A 27,026-nucleotide genomic window follows, 5' to 3' on the forward strand; every position below is an offset into this window, starting at 1 on the left:
GATGGTGCAGCTGTAGAACCTTTTGAGGATCTGAGGACCCTGCCAAATCTTTTCAGTCTCCTGAGGGGGAATAGGTTTTGTCGTGCCCTCTTCACGACTGTCTTGGTGTGCTTGGACCATGTTAGTTTGTTGGTGATTTGGACACCAAGGAACTTGAAGCTCTCAATCTGCTCCACCTCAGCCCTGTCAATGAGAATGGGGGAGTGCTCTGTCCTCTTTTTCCTGTTGTCCACAATCATCTCCTTTGCCTAGAACATGTTGAGAGGGAGGTTGTTGTCCTGGCACCACACGGCCAGGTCTCTGACCTCCTCCCTATAGGCTGTCTAGTCGTTGTCGGTGATCAGGCCTACCACTGTTGTGTAATTGGCAAATTTAATGATGGTGTTGGAGTCGTGCCTGGCGGTGCAGTCACGAGTGAACAGGGAGTACAGGAGGGGACTGAGCATGCACCCCTGAGGGGCCCTTGTGTTGAGGATCAGCGTTACCTACCCTTACCACCTGGGGGTGGACCATCAGGAAGTCCAGGATTCAGTTGCAGAGGGAGGTGTTTAGTCCCAAGGTCCTTAGCCTATTGATGAGCTTTGAGGGCACTATGGTGTTGAACGCTGAGCTGTAGTCAATGAATAGCATTCTCACATAGGTGTTTCTTTTGTCCAGGTGGGAAAGGGCAGTGTGGAGTGCAGTGGAGATTGAATAATCTGTGGATCTGTTGGGGCGGTATACTAATTGGAGTGGGTCTAGGGTTTCTGGGATGATGGTATTGATGTGAGCCATGACCAGACTTTCAAAGCACTTCATGGCTACAGACATGAGTGCTACTGGTCGGTAGTCATTTAGGCAGGTTACCTTAGTGTTCTTGGGCACAGTGACTATGGTGGTCTGCTTGAAACACATTGGTATTGCAGACTCAGACAGGGAGAGGTTGAAAATGTCAGTGAAGACACTTGCCAGTTGGTCAGCACATGCTCGCAGTACATGTCCTGGTAATCTGTCTGGCCCTGCGGCCTTGTGAATGTTGACCTGTTTAAAGGTCTTACTCACATCGGCTGTGATCACACAGTCTTCCGGTACAGCTGGTGCTCTCATGCATGTTTCAGTGTTATTTGCCTCAAAGTGAGCATAGAAGTAGTTTAGCTCATCTGGTAGGGTCGTGTTACTGGGTAGCTCTTGGCTGTGCTTCCCTTTGTAGTCTGTAATGGTTTGCAAGCCCCGCCACATCCGACGAGTGTCAGAGCCGGTGTAGTATGATTCAATCTTGAGCCTGTTTGATGGTTCGTCGGAGGTCATAGCAGGATTTCTTATAAGCTTCCAGGTTAGAGTCCTGCTCCTTGAAAGTGGCAGCTCTAGCCTTTAGCAATTACTGGTTGTAATCTATGGCTTCTGGTTGGGGTATGTACATACAGTAACTGTGAATTTGTCGATGCACTTATTGATGAAGCCAATGTCTGATGTGATGTACTCCTCAATTGCATTGGAGGAGTCCCGGAACATATTCCAGTATAGTGCTAGCAAAACAGTCCTGTAGCTTAGCATTTGCTTCCTCTGACCACTTTTTTCTTGATCTAGTCACTGGTGCTTCCTGCTTTCATTTTTGTTTGTAAGCAGGAATCAGGAGGATAGAATTATGGTCAGATTTGCCAAATGGAGGGCGAGGGAGAGCTTTGTATGCGTCTCTGTGTGTGGAGTATAGGTGGTCCAGAGTCCTTTTTCCTCTGGTTGCACAAGTAACATGCCAATAGAAATTTGGTTAAACAGATTTAAGTTTGCCTGCATTAAAGTCCCCGGCTACCAGGAGCGCCGCCTCTGGGTGAACGTTTTCTTGTTTGCTTATGCCGGAATACAGCTCATTCAATGCTGTCTTAGTGCCAGCCTCTGACTGTGGTAGTATGTAAATTTAAATCTCTAGTTGAGTAAAATAAGTAGTTTTGTTCTGGTCTCAAGATAATCCAGAAAATTGTGGTCGGCAAGTTCAAACCCCCGAGCTGACAGGGTACAAATCTGTCGTTCTGCCCCTGAACAGGCAGTTAACCCACTGTTCCTAGGCCGTCATTGAAAATAAGAATTTGTTCTTCACTGAATTGCCTAGTTAAATAAAGGTAAAATAAAAAATAAAATAAAAATAAAAACACAATTTAATTATATCTCTATTTGAGAAAAATACGTAGTTTTGTTGTGATCACAAGAAAATTCAAATATTTCAGGTAAAGTCAGGCAGACATCTGAATGTTCTATCACAAAGTGAGAACAATTAGTTTCTCTGGCTGATATTGCTTCTATTTAGTAGTAAGAGTAAATGAATAGATGACATTCACTGCTATAAACCTGTCTCCAATATAATCGCTTTTTAAAAAAATTTTATAAGAGGCTTTTTTTCTTGTACAGTGCCTTGCGAAAGTATTCGGCCCCCTTGAACTTTGCGACCTTTTGCCACATTTCAGGCTTCAAACATAAAGATATAAAACTGTATTTTTTTGTGAAGAATCAACAACAAGTGGGACACAATCATGAAGTGGAACGACATTTATTGGATATTTCAAACTTTTTTAACAAATCAAAAACTGAAAAATTGGCCGTGCAAAATTATTCAGCCCCTTTACTTTCAGTGCAGCAAACTCTCTCCAGAAGTTCAGTGAGGATCTCTGAATGATCCAATGTTGACCTAAATGACTAATGATGATAAATACAATCCACCTGTGTGTAATCAAGTCTCCGTATAAATGCACCTGCACTGTGATAGTCTCAGAGGTCCGTTAAAAGCGTAGAGAGCATCATGAAGAACAAGGAACACACCAGGCAGGTCCGAGATACTGTTGTGAAGAAGTTTAAAGCCGGATTTGGATACAAAAAGATTTCCCAAGCTTTAAACATCCCAAGGAGCACTGTGCAAGCGATAATATTGAAATGGAAGGAGTATCAGACCACTGCAAATCTACCAAGACCTGGCCGTTCCTCTAAACTTTCAGCTCATACAAGGAGAAGACTGATCAGAGATGCAGCCAAGAGGCCCATGATCACTCTGGATGAACTGCAGAGATCTACAGCTGAGGTGGGAGACTCTGTCCATAGGACAACAATCAGTCGTATATTGCACAAATCTGGCCTTTATGGAAGAGTGGCAAGAAGAAAGCCATTTCTTAAAGATATCCATAAAAAGTGTCGTTTAAAGTTTGCCACAAGCCACCTGGGAGACACACCAAACATGTGGAAGAAGGTGCTCTGGTCAGATGAAACCAAAATTGAACTTTTTGGCAACAATGCAAAACGTTATGTTTGGCGTAAAAGCAACACAGCTGAACACACCATCCCCACTGTCAAACATGGTGGTGGCAGCATCATGGTTTGGGCCTGCTTTTCTTCAGCAGGGACAGGGAAGATGGTTAAAATTGATGGGAAGATGGATGGAGCCAAATACAGGACCATTCTGGAAGAAAACCTGATGGAGTCTGCAAAAGACCTGAGACTGGGACGGAGATTTGTCTTCCAACAAGACAATGATCCAAAACATAAAGCAAAATCTACAATGGAATGGTTCAAAAATAAACATATCCAGGTGTTAGAATGGCCAAGTCAAAGTCCAGACCTGAATCCAATCGAGAATCTGTGGAAAGAACTGAAAACTGCTGTTCACAAATGCTCTCCATCCAACCTCACTGAGCTCGAGCTGTTTTGCAAGGAGGAATGGGAAAAAATGTCAGTCTCTCGATGTGCAAAACTGATAGAGACATACCCCAAGCGACTTACAGCTGTAATCGCAGCAAAAGGTGGCGCTACAATGTATTAACTTAAGGGGGCTGAATAATTTTGCACGCCCAATTTTTCAGTTTTTGATTTGTTAAAAAAGTTTGAAATATCCAATAAATGTCGTTCCACTTCATGATTGTGTCCCACTTGTTGTTGATTCTTCACAAAAAAATACAGTTTTATATCTTCATGTTTGAAGCCTGAAATGTGGCAAAAGGTCGCAAAGTTCAAGGGGGCCGAATACTTTCGCAAGGCACTGTATTAAAGACGTGTCCATATCCAATAAGCCTAGCTCTGCCCACTGGGGGCGCTGCTTCCGGGAGCGCTCTCTGAAATAAGCACTGGTATCGTCGTATTCCACTAGAGTTATCTCATCACACCGTCATTGATTTAAAGAAAATGTGCGTAATTTTTATGTGGTTGCATCATATTTCTTTGCATACTTTCCGTTGAAGCATGCAGTGATGCATGCTTCAAAATATGTACAAACGGAGTGGAGTATACATTAGAGAAGTGCCCTCCATGCTCCGTTATGCATTATTTGATTTGGACTCATACTCCGACCCCCCCTGGCCTCCAACATCTGAGTTGCACAGTGTTGCTGATGAAGAAGATTTCTGTCCACCTGGAAGAGGACCTCTAAGGTGTTTCAGAGGCAATGTGCAGGCTATCTTAACGATATCACAGACCTCAATTATCATTAGAGTGACCACATTTCAAATATCCAAATATGGGACAACAGGATGATTTTGCGGGACAGTGTAGTCTACATGAATCATTTTGACTAATTCATCATTATGTGATCTTCCAAGACATTGATTCAACATTGCTCTAACTTACTAAACGAATACCACTGTGAGGAGAGCAGTAGCGACGCTACACCCTTGCCACTCCGGCTGCTCTGGACGAGGTAATTTAAGCGCACCTAGCCTATTATTTTTCCTCACGCAAAATGTGGTGATGCAGAAACAAGAGCCCACATGTGTGGCTGGTTTATGAAACTCTTTGAATATATGGGAGTGACCAAAGAAACATGCCAATTGTCATACTTAAGTAAAAGTAAAGATACCTTAATAATAATTAAATGACTCAAATAAAAGTAAAAGTCGCCCAGTAAAATACTATTTGAGTAAAAAAAAGTCTAAAAGTATCTGGTTTTAAATGTATTTTAATCCAGTGGTGGTAGAAGTACTCAATTGTCAGTAAAAGGAAATGCTATACAGCAAATTCCTTAACTAGATGGCACGATATTATTGTTGTTATTTTATTTATGGAAGACAGGCACACTCAGAAATAATTAACAAATGCAGTATTTGTGTTTAGTGAGTCTGCCAGATCAGAGGCAATGAGGATTAGAAAGCATTATATTGATAGGTGCCTGAATTGGTCCATATTGCTGTCCTGCCTGAGCATTCTAAATGTTACAAGTGCTTTTCGTGTCAGGGAAATGTATGGGAGTAAAAAGTACATATTTTCTTTAGGAATAGTGAGTGTAGCAAAAGTAAAAGTTACCCCAAAAAACGACTTAAGTAGCCTAATATTACTTTAAAGTAGTTTTACTTAAGTACTTTACACCACTGATAGGTAGGGAGAACGGGATTGGGTGCTAATGCACATAGAGAGCCTCAGTCACACATTTTATTAAATTATATCTTTCAGTATAATATGGCTATTTACTTAATTTTAGAGCTCTTAATGATAAGCACGCTTTTATTGTAAGTGATGAGGCCTAACTGTCCTCTCCAAGTTTACCTGGAATTTAGCCTGAAAGGATTTCAGAAATATGATTGGTTGATGATAGGCATATGACATTGGCCTACATCTCATCTTGCGCTGCGCAGAATATCAGAACTCCACAATGATTGGAAAAGTTTTTAACATTTAAGTTTAGGCTACTACATCTTAATGATATAGATAATATATTTCCATAAACGGAACGTGCCTGCAAATAGACAGGTTGGAATGTCTGACTGAAATACGGGACAAATCAATTGTTTTCAAAATTGGTGGTGTTTGAATTTGAGAACATGCGGAACATGGTTGTTTGGTTGCGGGACAAAATGCAGTTTTTGCCCGCACACTCCGGGACATGTGGTCGCATTATTTATTTTCTTTTCTGCTCTTTTGCACACCATTATCTCTACCTGTATATGACCATCTGATCATTTATCACTCCAGTGTTAATCTGCAAAATTGTAATTATTCGCCTACCTCCTCATGCCTTTTGCACACAATGTATATAGACTCTCCTTTTTTTCTACTGTGTTATTGACTTGTTAATTGTTTACTCCATGTGTAACTCTGTGTTGTCTGTTCACACTGCTATGCTTTATCTTGGCCAGGTCGCAGTTGCAAATGAGAACTTGTTCTCAACTAGCCTACCTGGTTAAATAAAGGTGAAATAAAATAAATAAAATAAAAAATGAGTAGGCGAAACAACGCCACCTGCTGGGGGGACACAGCTTTTCCGCCGAGTTGGGCCTCTCTCTCCTCCTCGATACGGAAGTGACTTCTTCGTAGCCGGTTAGGATAATTTACGTAGCAGGTTAGGAGGCCAAGGTTGAGGCTAGGAAAGGGTTAGGGAAAATCACTTCCGGTCGTAGCTGTATGCAGTGGCGTGAAACGTGTCCCTTCTTCAAATACAACAACAAGCTAGTAAGTCACTTCGGTAGGTTGCTAGCCAACATCGACGAACCTTTGAAGGTCTATACGTTTTCGGTGTAACGTTACTTTTATAGCCACGGTGTTTGTTTTAAACACATTTCTGTTGTATATCTAGTTACCCTCTTAATTGCACATATACGTTGCTAGTAAGTTAGCTGGATAACATAGCACCAGGCTAGTCGCCCATGCTAACATCCCCGACCATGAGTTCACTAAACTACTCCTCCCCTGATAAAGAAGAGGGGGTCTGCTTGACGGAGAAAGACGGTATTTGGTTGAACATTGTCGTAAAAGATGAGAAACAAGAGGAGGATGTCACAGTAAAAAAAGAAGAGGGTGAAGCTGTTACAGTGAAACAAGAGGAAGAAACGTTCAGAGTGAAAGAGGAGGATGTTACCGTGAAAGAAGAGGAGGATGTTACCGTGAAAGAAGAGGAGGAAGAGAAAGAGGATGCAGTTTTTGGAGTGAAGACGGAGGGAGAGATAACTGTCACTTCGGAAGAGACAGGAGATCGGATTAACACCAGTAAGTAGTGAAGGGGGTTCGATTAAGTGCACCGCGTGACATGAACGGGCAAAAGCGGCGAACCGTAATTTGCATAGCTCAGTCATGGTGTCAACAAAGCAGCCTGATGCATATTTCAGAAACATACAAACACATTTTTTTCTCCATAATATATATGTTCGAGTTTTCGTTGGGAAGGCAGACGCGTTTAAAAAATAAATAATAATAATCACCTTTGCATGTGAAAACAGAATTCTACTCATTAGGGCAATTTGGGGTTAAACTCCCCATCTTGTAATTCTCATAGCAACCACTTTGTCACTAATTTTCCAACACTTTCCCTGGATACTTCTGGTTTTGCGCAACAAAAACATCTGTCTCATCTCAACTTTTTAAGTCACTCCAACATAACGATTTGGAGGTACATTGATCTAATATTTTGTCATTTAGAAAAAGTTATATATTCAGGACCAGTCAAAAGTTTGTACACACCTACTCATTTAAGGGTTTTGCTTAATTTGTACTATTTTCTACATTGTAGAATAATAGTGACGACATCCAAACTATGAAATAACACATATGGAATCATGTAGCAATCAAAAAAGTGTTAAACAAATCCAAATATATTTTATATTTGAGATTCTTCAAAGTAGCCAGCCTTTGCCCTGATGACAGCTTTGCACACTCTTGGCATTCTCTCAACCAGCTTCATGAGGTAGTCACCTGGAATGCATTTCAATTAACAGGTGTGCCTTGTTAAAAGTTAATTTGTGGAATTTCTTTCCTTCTTAATGCGTTTGAGCCAATCAGTTGTGTTGTGACAAGGTAGGTGTGGTCTTTTTACCCTATTTGGTAAAATACCAAGTCCATATTATGGCAAGAACATCACAAATAAGCAAAGAGAAAGAAAAGCCCAACATTACTTTAGGACATGAAGGTCAGTCAATCTGGAAAATTTCAAGAACTTTGACAGTTTCTTCAAGTGCAGTCGCAAAAACCAACAAGCGCTATGATGAAACTGGCTCTCATGAGGACGGACACAGGAAAGTAAGACCCCAAGTTAAATCATCTCCTTTGCCTAGAACATGTTGAGAGGGAGGTTGTTGTCCTGGCACCACCCGGCCAGGTCTCTGACCTCCTCCCTATAGGCTGTCTCGTCGTTAACGGTGATCAGGCCTACCACTGTTGTGTAATCGGCAAACTTAATGATGGTGTTGGATTCGTGCCTGGCCATGCAGTCGTGGGTGAACAAGGGAGTACAGGGACTGAGCATGCACCCCTGAGGGGCTCCAGTGTTGAGGATCAGTGTGGCAGATGTGTTGCTACCTCACCATCAGGAAGTCCAGGATCCAGTTGCAGAGAGAGGTGTTTAGTCCCAGAAGCCTTAGCTTAGTGATGCGCTTTGAGGGCACTATGGTGTTGAACGCTGATCTGTAGTCGATGAATAGCATTCTCACATAGGTCTTCCTTTTGTCCAGGTGTGAAAGGGCAGCGTGGAGTACAGTTGAGATTGAATCATCTGTGGATCTGTTGGGGCAGTATGCAAATTGGAGTGGGTCTAGTGTTTCTGGGATGATGGAGTTGATGTGAGCCATGACCAGACTTTCAAAGCACTTCATGGCTACGGACGTGAGTGCTACGGGTCTGTAATCATTTAGGCAGGTTGCCTTCGTGTTCTTGGGCACAGGGACTATGGTGGTCTGCTTTAAACATGTTGGTATTACAGACTCAATCAGGGACATGTTGAAAATGTCAGTGAAGACACCTGCCAGTTGGTCAGCACATGCCCGGAGCACACATCCTGGTAATCCATCTGGCCCCGCAGCCTTGTGTATGTTGACCTGTTTAAAGGTCTGACTCACATCGGCTATGGAGAGTGTGATCATAGTCGTCCGGAACAGCTGATGCTCTCATGCATGCCTCAGTGTTGCTTGCCTCAAAGCGAGCATAGAAGTGATTTAACTAATTTGGGAAGCTTGTGTCACTGGGCAGCTCTTGGCTGTGCTTCCCTTTGTAGTCTGTAATAGTTTGCAAGCCCTGCCACATAAGACAAGCATCAGAGCCGGTGTAGTACGATTCAATCTTAGCCCTGTATTGATGCTTTGCTTGTTTGATGGTTCGTCGGAGGGCATAGTGGGATTTCTTAAGCTTCCGGGTTGGAATCCCACACCTTGAAAGTGGCAGCTCTATCCTTTAGCTCAGTGTGAATGTTGCCTGTAATCCATGGCTTCTGGTTGGGGTTATGTACGTACAGTCACTGTGGGGACGACGTCCTCGATGCACTTATTGATAAAGGTAGTGACTGATGTGGTGTACTCCTCAATGCCATTGGAAGAATCCTAGAACATGTTCCAGTCTGTGATAGCAAAACAGTCCTGTAGTTTAGCATCTGCTTCATCTGACCACTTTTTTTATAGACCGAGTCACTGGTGCTTCCTGCTTTTATTTTTGGAATCAGGAGGATAGAATTGTGGTCGGATTTATCAAATGGAGGGCGAGGTAGAGCTTTGTACGCCTCTCTGTCTGTGGAGTGCAGGTGATCTATAATTTTTTCCCTCTGGTTGCACATGTAACATGTTGATAGAAATTAGGTAGAACTGATTTTAGTTTCCCTGCATTAAAATCTCCGGCCACTAGGAGCGCCGCCTCTGGGTGAGCAGTATCCTGTTTGTTTATTTCCTTATACAGCTGACTGAGAGCGGTCTTAGTGCCAGCATCCCTCTGTGGTGGTAAATAAACAGCCACGAAGAGTATAGATGAAAACTCTCTAGGCAAATAGTGTGGTCTGCATTTTATCACAAGATACTCTACTTTAGGTGAGCAAAATCTAGACTTCCTTAGATTTCATGCACCTGCTGTTTACAAATATGCACAGACCGCCCCCCCTCATCTTACTAGAGTGTTCTGTTTTGTCTTGCCGGTGCAGCGTATATCCTGCTAGCTGAATATCCATGTCATCATTCAGCCACGAATCCGTGAAACATAAGATATTACAGTTTTTGATGTCCCGTTGGTAGGATATTCGTGATCCTATCTCGTTTAATTTATTGTCCAATGTTTGCATGTTGGCGAGTAATAATCGCAGCTTTCCCACTCGCCTTCTGCGGATCCTTATGAGGCACCCCGCTCTGTGTCCTCTATACCTGCGTCTCTTCCCCTTGCAAATAACTGGAATGTTGGCCTTGTCGGGTGTTCGGAGAATGTCCTGCTTGTTGAAGAAAAAAAATCTTTGTCTAATCCGAGGTGAGTGTTCGCTGTCCTCATATCCACGCGGAAAAAAACACATAGTAGCACAATTGGTTGGGCGCCCGTAAAACTGCTGCCATTTCTTCCGGGGCCATTTTTTCAAATGGCCTTCATGGTCAAATTGCTGCACACTTAACCAGCATGGCTATTACAGCATTCTGCCGTGATACACCATCCACCTAATCTAATGAAGTTGGCTCTATAAAATTAATCGATGCCATTCGGGGAGCCTGAAGATAAATAATCCACTTGGTTAGAGACATTAAAAAAAAAAAAAAAAAGTTTATTAAGTATTGCATGAATGGGGGAAAAAAATATATAGCGTCAAATCGCCAATTTGCAAGCCATCCCTTATGGGATTAACTGACACATAAACAAGCATTACAATAATTCACCAGGGTAGTTAAGTGATGATGATTCTTACCGTTTTCTCTGCATTGCACATCGCATAAAGAGTGGGGAGGAAAAAATATCAATACATAGTAGTAAATAAGCTTATCCAAACAATAATTATATCCCTAGAGCAGTAAAATAATATACCGTTGAAGTCAGAAGTTTACATACACTTAGGTTGGAGTCATTTAAAACTCATTTTTCAACCACTCCACAAATTTCTTTAACCTCTTTCGGATCAGGTCCCACCTCAACAACATCCGGTGAAATTGCAGTGCCAAATTCAAATTAAATTACTATAAATATATCATAATAAATTATCATAAAATCACAAGTGCAATACGTCAAAATAAAGCTTAACTTGTTGTTAATCCAGCCGCTGTGTCAGATTTCAAAAAGGCTTTACGGCGAAAGCAAACAATGTGATTATCTGAGGACAGAGCCCAGCAGACACAACTTTACATACAGTTACCAGCCAAGTAGACTAGTCACGAAAGTCAGAAATAGCAATAAAATTAATCACTTACCTTTTATGATCTTCATATGTTTGCACTCACAAGACTCCCAGTTACACAATAGATGTTCATTTTGTTCGGTAAAGTCCCTCTTTATATAAAAAAAACTCAATTTTGTTGGCGCATTTTGTTCAGTAATCCAATGGCTCAAATGCGGTCACAAGAGGCAGACGGAAATTCCAAATAGTATCCGTAAAGTTCGTAGAAACATGTCAAACGATGTTTATAATCATTCCTCAGGTTGTTTTTAGCCTAAATAATCGATAATATTTCGGACAATAGCGTCGTCAATATAAAAGAAAAACAAGAAAGGCGTGCTCTCGGGATTGCGCACCAAACAGGTTGGAGATTTTCCACTGACCTCTCATTGAAACTGATCATTCTCCCTCATTTTTCAGAATAAAGGCCTGAAACAATGTCTCTAAGGACTGTTCACAGCTAATGGAAGCCATAGGGTACGGAATCTGGGTCCTATCCCTTTAAATGGTGGATAGGCTTTCAATGGGGGAAAAAAAAAACAATTTCAAAATAATAGCACTTCCTGGATGGATTTTCCTCAGTTTTTCGCCTGCCATTTCAGTTCTGTTATACTCACAGACATTATTTTAACAGTTTTGGAAACTGAGGGCCCATGCCAAATCTTTTCGGCCTTCTGAGGGTGAGGAGGCGTTGTTGTGTCCTCTTCACAACTGTGTTGGTGTGTTTGGATCATGGTAGATCCTTAGTGATGTGGACACAGAGGAATTTGAAGCTCTCAAATGGTCCACTACAGCCCCGTCAATGGGAATGGGGGCGTGCTCGGCCCTCCATTTCATGTAGTCCACGTTCAGCTCTTTTGTCTTCCTGCCAGGTCTCTGACATCCTCCCTATAGGCAGTCGGTGATCAGGCCTACTACCGTCGTGTCGTTGTCAAACTTAATGATGGTGTTGAATTTGTGCGTGGCCACACAGTCGTGGGAGGACAGGAGTGGAGTAGAGTTGTTACAATACCAGGTTTTTGACTTTGATACCTGGTTTAGTATCATATTACTCAATACCGACACGATACTCAATACCAAAATGATACTCAATATAGGGTTGGGCGGCTTCCAGGTTTTCACATCGTCATACTGTCCTTCTCTCATTTTGGGATTTACGGTGTTACCGGTTTAGTAACCAAGGGGGTGCCAAAAAAAAATGCAAACAAGACCCTTGGGCATCTGTTACCAGAATGCTAACAAATTAAATATGCCAATGAGCGCAAACGAAAATAAATGAATTGCAAAGACGGGCAATCCAGCTCATAAAGTTATACATGTATAGGTAGGAGCATCCAAATGTTATTTTTGTTGAGTTTGGACATTTTTAAAAGCTAATATGAACAAGAGACATTGTGCAAATGAAAAAAGTTTTGAGTCATGCTTGTCTGTCTGGAGTCACAAGGGCAATGTGCCTGCCTGTGGTGGAGAAGAGGGGGGGGAGGAGCAGACAGCCGAGAATGGAGATGAGAAAGAAACACAAGGAAATCATGATAACGCTTCTCAAACATGGCAGAAAGCTTACACAATATGATGCCCCATCACCTTATTAATTTAGAAACTTACTTGGATTACGCGACCCCTAAGTTTAACTTGCTAGTTAACGTGGAATTATTTATTTTTCACGCGGGAAAATTATATGAATCGCTTAAGAAGTCTCTTGCTGCGTTTTGTTAACGCAGATCTGAAATGCTTCTTATTGTCATTTCTGCTTGGCATCAGACACATTTTGTGCTTCAGTTGCGCTTCTCCAGCTGAGTTGAGTGGTCAGAAATCCAGCTCATCGCTAGTTCATGGAGCGGTGTGGCACTCCAAGTACTTTCCAACCAACCGCTCCTTGCTCAAAGAAAAAAAAACTGCTGCTCCGAATTCGCTCCATTCCTTACAATCATTCCTTACAATCACAATTTAACCAACACTTTTTGTGATTACCTGGACCTATCATTTGGTTTTGAAGTATTGAAACCAAACCATTGATTTGAATGGAAAGTATTTTAATAAAAAAAGAGGACAAGGTGACAGAAAAAAAGCGATAATAATTTCAAATAGTCTACATGTCATATTAAACAGCATATAAACACTCTAAATAGGTCAGGAGCCAGACAGGTAGCCTAAGAAGGAACGGACATGGATTATTTAGGCTATATTAGTTAAATTATTTCAAGGCTATAGCTTACAAATAAATAAATTGTGAAGCATTTGCGAGTACGAAACACTAGGCTAGCAGGGACATAAAGCGCTCAGCTTTTGCACATATAGGCTGTGACTTACTTAATTAAATACAATTTAAATGAAAAATGCCTTATTAGGCACCATCTACAGTGCCTTTTTAAATTATATTTTTTTTGGGGTAGAGTCTGTGGCTTCAAGCTCATGCAATGGTGCCTGGCAAGCAGGCCAGCAGTGGAGAATACCCTCTGAGAGCTTGCAGAGCCACTGGGGATGGGTAACACCCTTCGGGCCACTTTTTCCAGGCTGGGCAGGGATGTTTAGTTGTTTTTTATTCATTTTTCTATTGGTAGGCCAAAAGGATTAGTCAAAACAGAAAGCTCCTTGAAAGAGGTAATATATGCCAGAAACAATGATAGCCTATTGTATCGATGACTGGTTCCCAACATTTTTTGATTTTTTGGTTACTGTACCACCAGCTGAATTTTGCTCTGTCCCGAGTACCCTGAAGTACCTCCTCATGTGCATTTTACCAGTAGGCCTATGGTCTCATGAATCTTCACAAGTACCCTGTGTGGATAGGCCAAGTACCCCTAGGGGCCTAGTACTCCTCGTTGGGAACCACTGGTATAGATAATAGAATGAAAATTAACAAAACTTTTAAGAGATCAGATTTTTTGTTTATATATACTTTGCTACAATGACACACTTGCTAGCTACCCACCTCGTTCCTTTCTGTTAGAATGTGCACGTAGTAAGTACACCATCATGCTTTCGGGATACCTGTCTTTTCAGATTCCACAATAATTCTGTAATTGTGGACACTACATCACCACACTCCCTCTATTGCTCTTACAGTACTCCTCCTCATTTGTAAGTCACCTTGATTTTTCTCCTGTGTGTTTTATCAGTTTCTTTATGAAAATATTTAGCATACTAGATGACAGTAGCTAAAGCAAGGGGCTATAGCAGCACACAAGTAGACTACAAATGCTGGGCCGGGCATGCCCTCAGTCGCTACTGGGCTAGAAGGCTGACACTCCTGCCTTTGGGAAACTCGCTCCATGCTCCAGTCAAATTGGGCGTGCTCCACCCCTCTCTTCAGCGTCGCTCACATAAGTTGCTATCAGCAGACAGCGTTCCGACTGAGTGTAGCCAGCCAGCCAACTTTCCTCTGGTAAAATTCTAGATTAACTTTAAGCAAAATATTAGGAAATGTAGCTGGCTACATTCTTTCTATGATAAACATTACAAATATACTACATGACCAAAAGTATGTGGACACCTGCTCGTCAAACATCCCATTCCAAAATCATGGACATTAATATGTATTTGGTTCCTCCTTTGTTATAACATCCTTCACTCTTCTGGGAAGGCTTTCCACTAGATGTTGGAACATTGCTGCAGGGACTTTCTTCCATTCAGCCACGAGAGCATTAGTAAGCTCGGGCACTGATGTTGGGTGATTAGGCCTTGCTCACAGTCGGCATTCTAATTTATCCCAAAGGTGTTCGATGGGGCTGAGGTCAGGGCTCTGTGCAGGCCAGTCAAGTTCTTCTACACCGATCTCGACAAACCATTTCTGGACCTCACTTTGTGCACGGGGGCATTGGCATGCTGAATCAGGAAAGGGCCTTCCCCAAACTGTTGCCACAAAGTTGGAAGAACAGAAATGTCTAGAATGTCATTGTATGCGGTAGCGTTAAGATTTCCCTTCACTGGAACTAAGGGTCCTAACCCTAACACTGAAAAACATCCCCAGACCATTGTTCCTCCTCCACCAAACTTTACATTTGGCACTATGCATTCGGGCAGGTAGTGTTCTCCTGGTATCCGCCAAACAAAGATTTGTACGTTGGACTGCCAGATGGTGAAGCGTGATTCATCACTCCAAAGAACGCCTTTCCACTGCTCCAGAGTCTAATGGCGGCGAGCTTTACACCACTCCAGCCGACGCTTAGTTTTGTGCATGGTGATCTTAGGCTTGTGTGCCCCTGCTCGGCCATGGAAACCCATTTCATGAAGCTCCCGACGAACAGTTCTTGTGCTGACGTTGCTTTCAGAAGCAGTTTGGAATTCGGTAGTGAGTGTTGCAACCAAATACTTTTTTACGTGCTATGCAGTTCTGCACTCGGTGGTGCTGTCTTGAGCTTGTGTAGCCTACCACTTTGCAGTTGAGCTGTTGTTGCTCCTAGACGTTTCCATTTCACAATAACAGCACTTACAGATGACTGGGGCAGCACTGGCAGGGCAGATATTTGACGAACTGACTTGTTGGAAAGGTGTGTGACTTTTCCACCCTGAAAGTCACTGAGCTCTTCAGTAAGGCCATTCTATTGCCAATTTTTGTCTATGGCTATTGCATGGCTGTGTGCCTGATTTTTATACACCTGTCGGTAATGGGTGTGGCTGAAATCGCTGAATCCACTAATTTGAAGGGGTGTCCACATACCTTTGTAGGTATAGTGTATAATGGCCATGCATTGTTTTTGCACAAAATACTTTGCTTTTTCATTTTAAGCTAATTTACTAATTTATTGTGGCTGCCAGCCAAATAGCATTGTACTTCTGTTGTCATCTGTTTAAAATTAAGCAGTTTTCTGCAGAATGTGTTGCACTAATGTATTTTCTGAGAAGGAAAACTATAGTTGCACATCCCTGATCACTCTATTGAAGCAAAGAAAACACTGTTGACTTTGAATATAAAAACGACACCTGTCAATAGACCGCTGAAATGGTGAAATGAAGAACCTGCTTAACCTTTTTGGGATAGGGGGCAGCATTTTCACTTTTGGATGAATAGTGTGGCCAGAGTAAACTGCCTCCTACTCTGTCCCAGATGCTAATATATGCATATTATTATTAGTATTGGATAGAAAACACTGAAGTTTCTAAAACTGTTTGAATGATGTCTGTGAGTATAACAGAACTCATATGGCAGGCGAAAACCTGAGAAAAATCCAACCACATCTGAGCTTTGTAGTTTTTCAAAGCTTGGCCTACTGAGTACACTTTGAGATATGGATGAGGTTGCACTTCATAGGGCTTCCATTAGATGTCAACCGTCTTTTGAAAGTTGAATGAGGATTCTACTATAAATGAGGGGCTCATGAGACCTGTTTGAGTCAGTGGTCTGGCAGAGAGCCTTGGTCTCATGACGTGCGCTCCCGACAGAGTTTCATCTCGTTCCAGTGCCTTTCTGAAGACAAATGAATTCTCCGGTTGGAACATGGAACATTATTGATGTTGGAACATTATTGATGTTTTATGTTAACATCCTAACGATTGATTCCATACATTGTTTGACATGTTTGTAAAGGACTGGCAGCTTCATTAAATAGTCCCTGCAAAACACCAGTTTCAACATCAATAGTGAAGAGGCGACTCCAGGATGCTGGCCTTCTAGGCAGAGTTCCTCTGTCCAGTGTCTGTTCTTTTGCCCATCTTAATCTTTTGTTGGCCAGTCTGAGATATGGCTTTTTCTTTGCAACTCTGCCTAGAAGGCCAGCATCCCAGAGTCACCTCTTCACTGTTGATGTTGAGACTGGTGTTTTGCGGGTACTATTTAATGAAGCTGCCAGTTGAGGACTTGTGAGGCGTCTGTTTCTCAAACTAGACACTCTAATGTACTTGCCCTCTTGCTCAGTTGTGCACTGGGGCCTCCCACTCCTCTTTCTATGGCTTCCATATGTGTTATTTAATAGTTTTTGATGTCTTCACTATAACTCTACACTGTACAGTCGCGGCCAAAAGTTTTGAGAACAACACAAATATTAATTTCCACAAAGTTTGCTGCTTCAGTGTCTTTAGATATTTTTGTCAGATGTTATTATGGAATACTGAAGTATAATTACAAGCATTTCATAAGTGTCAAAGGCCTTTATTGACAATTACATGAAGTTGATGCAAAGAGTCCATATTTGCAGTGTTGACCCTTCTTTTTCAAGACCTCTGCAATCCGCCCTGGCATGCTGTCAATCAACTTCTGGGCCACATCCTGACTGATGGCAGCCCATTCTTGCATAATCAATGCTTGAAGTTTGTCAGAATTTGGGGGGTTTTGTTTGTTCACCCGCCTCTTGAGGATTGACCACGAGTTCTCAATGAGATTAAGGTCTGGGGAGTTTCCTGGCCATGGACCAAAATATCGATGTTTTGTTCCCAGAGCCACTTAGTTATCACTTTTGCCTTATGACAAAGTGCTCCATCATGCTGGAAAAGGCATTGTTCGTCACCAAACTGTTCCTGGATGGTTGGGAGAAGTTGCTCTCTGAGGATTTGTTGGTACCATTCTTTATTCATGGCTGGGTTCTTAGGCAAAATTGTGAGTGAGCCCACTCCCTTGGCTGAGAAGCAACCCCACACATGAATGGTCTCAGGATGCTTTACTGTTGGCATGACATAGGACTGATGGTAGCGCTCACCTTGTCTTCTCCGGACAAGCTTTTTTCCGGATGCCCCAAACAATCGGAAAGGGGATTCATCAGAGAAAATGACTTTACCCCAGTCCTCAGCAGTCCAATCCCTGTACCTTTTGCAGAATATCAGTCTGTCCCTAATGTTTTTTCCTGGAGACAAGTGGCTTCTTTGCTGCCCTTCTTGACACCAGGCCATCATCCAAAAGTCTTCGCCTCACTGTGCGTGCAGATGCACTCACACCTTCCTGCTGCCATTCCTGAGCAAGCTCTGTGCTGGTGGTGCCCCGATCCCGCAGCTGAATCAACTTTAGGAGACGGTCCTAGCGCTTGCTGGACTTTCTTGGGTGCCCTGAAGCCTTCTTCACAACAATTGAACCGCTCTCCTTGAAGTTCTTGATGATCCGATAAATGGTTGATTTAGGTGCAATCTTACTGGCAGCAATATCCTTGCCTGTGAAGCCCTTTTTGTGCAAAGCAATGATGACAGCACGTGTTTCCTTGCAGCTAACCATGGATGACAGAGGAAGAACAATGATTCCAAGCATCACCCTCCTTTTGAAGCTTCCAGTCTTTTATTCGAACGCAATCAGCATGGCAGAGTGATCTCCAGTCTTGTCCTCGTTAACACTCGCACCTGTGTTAACGAAAGAATCACTGACATGATGTCAGCTGGTCCTTTTGTGGCAGGGCTGAAATGCAGTGGAAATGTATTTTTGGGATTCAGTTCATTTGCATGGCAAAGAGAGACTTTGCAATTAATTTAAATTATTTTGATCACTCTTCATAACATTCTGTAGTATTTGCAAATTGCAATCATACAAGTTGAGGCAGCAGACTTTGTGAAACAAAGATACAGGCGCCCTTCCTTACACCGTTGCCTGAGGTGAAGGAAACCGCTCAAGGATGGATCAACAGCATTGTAGTTACTCCACAATACTAACATAAATGACAGAATGAAAATAAGGAAGCCTGTACACAATAAAAATATTCCAAAACATGCATCTTGTTTGCAATAAGTCACTTAAGTTAGACTGCAAAAAATGTGGGGAAGAAATTAACTTTTTGCCCAGACTACAAAGCGTTATGTTTGAGGCAAATCCAATACAACACATCACTGGGTACACGTCTTAATATTTACAAGCATGGTGGTGACTGCATCATGTTATGGGTATGCTTGTCATAGGCATGGATAAGGGAGTTTTTTTAGGATAAAAATAAATGATAGAGCTGAGCATAGGCAAAATCCTAGAGGAAGACTTAGTTCTGTCTGCTTTCCAACACACACTGAGTAACAAATTCACCTTTTAAGCAGGACAATTACCTAAAACGCAAGGCAAAATATATACTGGAGTTGGGAAAGGGGTATACCTAGTCAGTTGTACAACTGAATGCCTTCAATTTAAATGCGTCTTCTGCATTTAACCCAACCACTCTGAATCGGAGAGTTGCGAGGGGCTTCCTTAATCGACATCCACGTCTTCGGCGCCCGGGAAACAGTGGGTTAACTGCCTTGCTCAGGGACAGAATGACAGATTTTTACCTTGTCAGTTCGAGGATTCGATTGAACAACCTTTTGGTTACTGGCCTAACGCTCTAACCATGAGTTGCTTACCATGATGACATTCAATCTTCCTGATTGGCCTAATGACAGTATTGACTTAAATCGGCTTGAAAATGGCTTTCTAGCAATGATCATCAACCAACTTCAGAGCTTGAAGAATTTTTTGAAGAATAAATGGCAAATTGTGTACAATCCATGTATGCAAAGCTTTTAGATACTTACTCAAAGATTCACAGCTGCAATAACTGCCAAAGGTGATTCTAACATGTCTTGAATACATGTTGAATACTTATCTAATCTAGTTATATTAGTGATTTATTTTCCATAAAATAAATATTACATTTTTCTTCCACTTCGACATTGAGTAATTTATGAATATTGTTGACAAAAAATGACAATGAAGTCCCTTTTTAATTATTCTCTTTGGCAGGAGAGAGGCCAGACTGTCACTCTGACAGCGAAAAGAGTCCTTCGGGGGAACCAGACCCAGAGACGTCCAAATCAGCAGGAAGGCACCACTGCTCCCAGTGTGGAAAGAGTTTTACTCTGCTATGGAACCTGAAAATACACAAGAGAATACACTCCGGAGAGAAGCCATACCACTGCTCCCAATGTGGAATGACTTTTACCTGGTTAGGTAGTCTGAAAACGCACAAGAGGGCACACACAGGAGAAAAACCTTTCCAATGTTCCCACTGTGGAAAGAGTTTTACCCAGTTAGGGGACCTGAATAGGCACGAGAGGACGCATGGAGAAGAGAAGCCCTACCAATGCTCCCAGTGTGGAAAAAGTTTTAGGTGGTTAGTGAGCCTGAAAACACATGAGAGAATACACACAGGAGAAAAGCCTTACCACTGTTCCCACTGTGGAAAGAGTTTTAGGGGGTCAGTGAGCCTGAAACAGCATGAGAGAATACACACAGGAGAGAAGCCTTACCACTGTTCCCACTGTGAGAAGAGTTTTAGGTGGTTAGGTACCTTGAAATTGCATGAGAGGACCCACACAGGAGAAAAGCCATACCAATGCTCCTTGTGTGGAAAGAGTTTTACCAAGTTATGGGGCCTGAGTAGGCATAAGAGGACACATACAGGGGGGGATAGCACCTACCACTGCTCCTTGTGTGGAAAGAGATTTACCCAGTTAGTGGCCTTGAAAGAGCATGAAATAATACATACAAATACACAGGAGGGGAATACATACCACTGTTCTCATTGTGGAAAGACATTTTCCCAGTCAGAGGCCCTGAAATCACATGAGAGAATAGAGAGGTTGTGTTCTGACTTATGTTTTTGACTGTGGTATTTTTTTTATGCCACATGAAATAGTCATTACCTGGGTTGTTGTTTTTTCCATCTTGAGACGTGATCATGTCTAAAAATCTGATTTAAATATTTTAATGTGTATTTTGTTTTGATTGATTGGATACAAGTATAAACCCTGCAATGCGGTTCATTATGTTATTTGGATATTGCAAAATGTGAATTATTATATAAGTAAGTATCCTTGCACGAGCCTAGGCTTCTCTGAGCCAGAACGGCTCATAGGAGCAAGAGCCTTTCTCCTATTTCTGTAGTGTGAGGCACCTTGATGCAGTCTATTTAATGATTATATAGATTAATGGATTTTTGTATTTCTTGATTCTAACCTCTTGAATTTGAAATATGATTTAGATTTTGCTAAGTTAATTTGATTGGAAACACTATTACAGTTGCGGCCAAATATATAGGCACCCTTGCACTTTTCTTGAATAATTCCCTATTTCTTCTAAAGTAAGTTGAAATTGAAAGAATCTTTTGGTCTCCACATCTATTGGGATTTTCAACATTACGGAACCAATTTTATTTGTGTAAACATACATTTACAATTTTAATTCAGAAAATAAAGCCATGGCATGGACAAAGTTCTTGTTAAATTTTTTTATAAGAGGCTTTTTTTCTTGTACAGTGCCTTGCGAAAGTATTCGGCCCCCTTGAACTTTGCGACCTTTTGCCACATTTCAGGCTTCAAACATAAAGATATAAAACTGTATTTTTTTGTGAAGAATCAACAACAAGTGGGACACAATCATGAAGTGGAACGACATTTATTGGATATTTAAAACTTTTTTAACAAATCAAAAACTGAAAAATTGGGTGTGCAAAATTATTCAGCCCCCTTAAGTTAATACTTTGTAGCGCCACCTTTTGCTGCGATTACAGCTGTAAGTCGCTTGGGGTATGTCTCTATCAGTTTTGCACATCGAGAGACTGAAATTTTTTCCCATTCCTCCTTGCAAAACAGCTCGAGCTCAGTGAGGTTGGATGGAGAGCATTTGTGAACAGCAGTTTTCAGTTCCTTCCACAGATTCTCGATTGGATTCAGGTCTGGACTTTGACTTGGCCATTCTAACACCTGGATATGTTTATTTTTGAACCATTCCATTGTAGATTTTGCTTTATGTTTTGGATCATTGTCTTGTTGGAAGACAAATCTCCGTCCCAGTCTCAGGTCTTTTGCAGACTCCATCAGGTTTTCTTCCAGAATGGTCCTGTATTTGGCTCCATCCATCTTCCCATCAATTTTAACCATCTTCCCTGTCCCTGCTGAAGAAAAGCAGGCCCAAACCATGATGCTGCCACCACCATGTTTGACAGTGGGGATGGTGTGTTCAGCTGTGTTGCTTTTACGCCAAACATAACGTTTTGCATTGTTGCCAAAAAGTTCCATTTTGGTTTCATCTGACCAGAGCACCTTCTTCCACGTTTGGTGTGTCTCCCAGGTGGCTTGTGGCAAACTTTAAACGACACTTTTTATGGATATCTTTAAGAAATGGCTTTCTTCTTGCCACTCTTCCATAAAGGCCAGATTTGTGCAATATACGACTGATTGTTGTCCTATGGACAGAGTCTCCCACCTCAGCTGTAGATCTCTGCAGTTTATCCAGAGTGATCATGGGCCTCTTGGCTGCATCTCTGATCAGTCTTCTCCTTGTATGAGCTGAAAGTTTAGAGGGACGGCCAGGTCTTGGTAGATTTGCAGTGGTCTGATACTCCTTCCATTTCAATATTATCGCTTGCACAGTGCTCCTTGGGATGTTTAAAGCTTGGGAAATCTTTTTGTATCCAAATCCGGCTTTAAACTTCTTCACAACAGTATCTCGGACCTGCCTGGTGTGTTCCTTGTTCTTCATGATGCTCTCTGCGCTTTTAAGGGACCTCTGAGACTATCACAGTACAGGTGCATTTATACGGAGACTTGATTACACACAGGTGGATTGTATTTATCATCATTAGTCATTTAGGTCAACATTGGATCATTCAGAGATCCTCACTGAACTTCTGGAGAGAGTTTGCTGCACTGAAAGTAAAGGGGCTGAATAATTTTGCACGCCCAATTTTTCAGATTTTGATTTGTTAAAAAAGTTTGAAATATCCAATAAATGTCGTTCCACTTCATGATTGTGTCCCACTTGTTGTTGATTCTTCACAAAAAAATACAGTTTTATATCTTTGTTTGAAGCCTGAAATATGGCAAAAGGTCGCAAAGTTCAAGGGGGCCGAATACTTTCGCAAGGCACTGTATATTTGACAGCAACTGTGTGTGATTTTGGATATTGCAAAATGTAAATGACTAAATCGTTGAATTGAGTGTGCATTTCTTGATTCTAACCTTGTAGCCTCTTGAATTTAGTAGTTTCATTGAGTTAATTGGTCTACCAGTCATCAAGCTAAAGGAATATAAAAATGTGTTACGTTCTGATAACATTGATACGTTGTTGACATGGGAACATTCATGAGGTAGTGAATGTTTTTCATCAGTATCATTCCACCATGTCAGAGTACACAGATGCTGATTGTAAAAAAAAAAAAATGTTTGATTAATGCAACAGTTTTGTGTCAATAGAAATAAAATGTGGAAGGCCTGCTCCATAAGTGGACGTTCATTATAAACTGTAGATTACGACATGTACGTATTGTTACATGTAGAAGCATTATAGATTTACAGGCTTATTTTTAATCTGTTTATTTGACTGAATAAGAAATGGCCTTTTAAATGCGGATGTGTAGTGTACTTTTTAAAATTCTTACTCATTAAGTCTGAATAATCAATCAACACATGCTGATCTTTGTATGTCTCTCTTATTATTATTATTATTATTATTATTATTATTATTATTATTATTATTATATTTATAAAAATACATCAAATTATTTTATTTCATAAAAATAAATATTCAACACGCACGCCTTCAACATCATTCATTCTGATTCATTCAGCCACCTTGGTAACTTGCTAGCCAACATAGCTGAAAGATTGGAGCTCTTTAAATGCTTTCTGTGTATATTAGTCCCTGTGTTTTAAACACACTTCTGTCCTATAGCTAATCTCAGCAAAAAAATAAACGTCCTCTCACTGTCAACTTTGTTTATTTTCAGCAAACTTAACGTGTAAATATTTGTATGAACATAAGATTCAACAACTGAGACATAAACTGAACAAGTTCCACAGATGTGACTAATATAAATGGAATAATGTGTCCCTGAACAAAGGGGTGGTCAAAATCAAACGTAACAGTCAGTATGGCCTGTCGGGTTCACCTTGGGGTTATGATAGGAGCTGTACCAAATGCTTGATGTATTATTATAGTTGATTATGCTTATGTTGTATTAAAAGAAGGGGAGGGGTTATAAGACCCCTCCCTCCTTACATGTATAGGGTCCTAGACTACAGATTAACAATATATATATTCATTATGAAGGTTTAATATTGTTCCACAGTTTTTTTCTAGTCTCTGCCTCCTATAAAGAAACGGTCTGAGAAATGTGACTGAGATATCTCTTACACTCCCCTGCAGAGTTCTAAGAGACTAGTCAGACATTCCACTATAAATCAACTTGGGGAGTGGACATTTACTGCTGAGCTTTTAGATAACACTGAAACTCTTTATGTAGCTGTGTAGGCATAGGTTTGGTCTCATGAGTAGAAGGTAATGACATAGGCAGTGACATCACTAAGATATGACTGTAGGCATAATAAAACAACTCGGACCCTTTTCTATTTTGCAGAACCTACTCGGAAACATGCGTGCAATGTTCCTGTTGTCAACTTCTGTCTGCAATTGCATGAATAAATGAATGATTGATTTACTTAAAGATATTATCTGAATGCTAATTTCACCAATGAGCCAATGATTGACAAGGAACAAGAAACAAACCCCAACAGGCCACCAGCTGTGTTAAGTACTGCAGTGCATCTCCTCCTCGTGGACTGCACCAGATTTGCCAGTTCTTGCTGTGGGATGTTACCCCCCTCTTCCACCTAGGCACCTGCAAGTTCCCAGACATTTCTGGGGGGAATGGCCCTAGCCCTCACCCTCCGATCCAACAGGTCCCAGACATGCTCAATGGGATTGAGATCTGGGCTCTTCACTGGCCATGGCAGAACATTGACATTCCTGTCCTGCAGGAAATCACGCACAGAATTAGCAGTATGGCTGGTGGCATTGTCATGCTGGAGGGTCATGTCAGGATGAGCCTGCAGGAAGTGTACCACGTGAGGGAGGAGGATGTCTTCCCTGTAACGCACAGGGTTAAGATTACCTGCAATGACAACAAGCTCAGTCCGATGATGCTGTGACACACCGCCCAAGACCATCACGGACCCTCCACCTCCAAATCGATCCCGCTCCAGAGTACAGGCCTCGGTGTAATGCTCATTCCTTCGACGATAAATGCAAATCCAACCATCACCCCTGGTGAGACAAAACCGCGACTCGTCAGAAGAGCACTTTTTTCCAGTCCTGTCTGGTCCAGCGACGGCGTTGTTGCAAGTGATGTCTGGTGAGGACCTGCCTTACAACAGGCCTACAATCCCTTAGTCCAGCCTCTCTCAGCCTATTGCGGACAATCTGAGCACTGATTGAGGTATTGTGCGTTCCTGGTGTAATTTGGGCAGTTACCTGTACCTGTCCCGCAGGTGTGATGTTCGGATGTACCGATCCGGTGCAGGTGTTGTTACACGTGGTTTGCCACTGCTAGGACGATCAGCTGTCCGTCCTGTCTCCCTGTAGTGCTGTCTTAGGCATCTCACAGTACGGACATTGCAATTTATTGCCCTGGTCACATCTGCAGTCCTCATGCCTCCTTGCAGCATGCCTAAGGCACGTTCACGCAGATGACCAGGGACCCTGGGCATCTTTCTTTTGGTGTTTTTCAAAGTCAGTAGTGTAGGGGTTAGGGTCCCAAAGACCGTTCCCATTATTGATTAAGGGTACCTTAATATTCATATGTTTTGCTGCAGGCCTTATAATAGATATTGTTGCTATGTGTCTGAACTCTGCCACTATACTTTGCACAAGCTGTCTATATTAGTCTTTGCGGTTAAGCCATAGCTGTTGCAAGAGTGTCCTTGCAGGCTAGGTCTGAGTCGGACCGAAACTAGATAAAAAGAAGTAACCAATGTCTGGTTTTGACATTTTGATCTTGTGTGACAGTGGACAATGCTAATGAATTCAGATAATCTACTGTACTAGGTTACCTTATAAGCTTATTGCTGCACACATATATTGACGTAGGTGATCATACCACCAGGGAGTGTATATAATCAGCTGCGCCCTTTGGTTAGTTGCAGAACTTATTCTGAAACATACATGCTGTGTTTCAAATCAAATGTTATTTGTCACATACACATGGTTAGCAGATGTTAATGCGAGTGTAGCGAAATGCTTGTGCTTCCAATTCCGACCGTGCAGTAATATCTAACAAGTAATCTAACAATTTCACAACAACTACCTTATACACACAAGTGTAAAGGAATTAATAAGAATATGTACATAAAAATATATGGATGACCGATGGCCGAACGGCATAGGCAAGATGCAGTCGATGGTATAGAGTACAGTATATACATATGAGATGAGTAATGTAGGGTATGTAAACATTTATATAAAGTGGCATTGTTTAAAGTGGCTAGTGATACATTTATTACATCCAATTTTGGATTATTAAAGTGGCTAGAGATTTGAGTCAGCATGTTGGCAGCAGCCACTCAATGTTAGTGATGGCTGTTTAGCAGTCTGATGGCCTTGAGAGAGAAGCTGTTTTTCAGTCTCTCGGCCCCAGCTTTGATGCACCTGTACTGACCTCACCTTCTGGATGATAGTGGGGTGAACAGGCAGTGGCTCGGGTGGTTGTTGTCCTTGATGATCTTTTTGGCCTTCCTGTGACATCGGGTGGTGTAGGTGTCCTGGAGGGCAGGTAGTTTGCCCCTGGTGATGCGTTGTGCAGACCTCACTACCCTCTGGAGAGCCTTACGGTTGTGGGCGGAGCAGTTGCCGTACCAGTCGGTGATACAGCTCTCGATTGTGCATCTGTAAAGGTTTGAGTGTTTTTGGTTACGAGCCAAATTTCTTCAGCCTCCTGGGGTTGAAGAGGCGCTGCTGCGCCTTCTTCACCACGCTGTCTGTGTGGGTGGACCATTTCAGTTTGTCCGAGATGTGTATGCCGAGGAACTTAACTTTCCACCTTCTCCACTACTGTCCCGTCGATGTGGATAGGGGGCTGCTCCCTCTGCTGTGCCCTGAAGTCCACGATCATCTCCTTTGTTTTTTTGACATTGAGTGTGAGGTTATTTGCAAACTTGATGATTGAGTTGGAGGCGTGCATGGCCATGCAGTCATGGGTGAACAGGGAGTACAGGAGAGGGCTGAGAACGCACCCATGTGGGGCCCCAGTGTTGAGGATCAGCAGGGTGGAGATGTTGTTTCCTACCTTCACCACCTGGGGGCAGTCCGTCAGGAAGTCCAGGACCCAGTTGCACA

General features: G+C 42.0%; 1 protein-coding gene across 1 annotated transcript; it reads left to right on the top strand.

The window, feature by feature from the left end:
- Nucleotides 1–6,243: 6,243 nt before the first annotated feature.
- Nucleotides 6,244–21,245, top strand: LOC110531760 (zinc finger protein 501). Its single transcript, XM_021615159.2, has 2 exons — nucleotides 6,244–6,930; nucleotides 19,659–21,245. Exons 1-2 carry the CDS (start codon nucleotides 6,591–6,593, stop codon nucleotides 20,519–20,521), a joined length of 1,203 nt encoding a protein of 400 aa, XP_021470834.2. The 5' UTR covers nucleotides 6,244–6,590; the 3' UTR covers nucleotides 20,522–21,245.
- Nucleotides 21,246–27,026: the final 5,781 nt, after the last annotated feature.

The sequence above is a fragment of the Oncorhynchus mykiss genome, chromosome 9 (assembly GCF_013265735.2).
Source record: "Oncorhynchus mykiss isolate Arlee chromosome 9, USDA_OmykA_1.1, whole genome shotgun sequence".
Classification (NCBI taxonomy): Eukaryota; Metazoa; Chordata; class Actinopteri; order Salmoniformes; family Salmonidae; genus Oncorhynchus; species Oncorhynchus mykiss.

What these genes read in the sequence shown, in the direction of transcription:
- LOC110531760 (XM_021615159.2), top strand. Translation starts at nt 6,591, where the DNA reads ATGCTAACATCCCCGACCATGAGTTCACTAAACTACTCCTCCCCTGAT. An exon ending in AGGAGATCGGATTAACACCA is followed by an intron (nt 6,931 to 19,658) that starts GTAAGTAGTGAA and finishes TCTCTTTGGCAG; the next exon opens with GAGAGAGGCCAGACTGTCAC.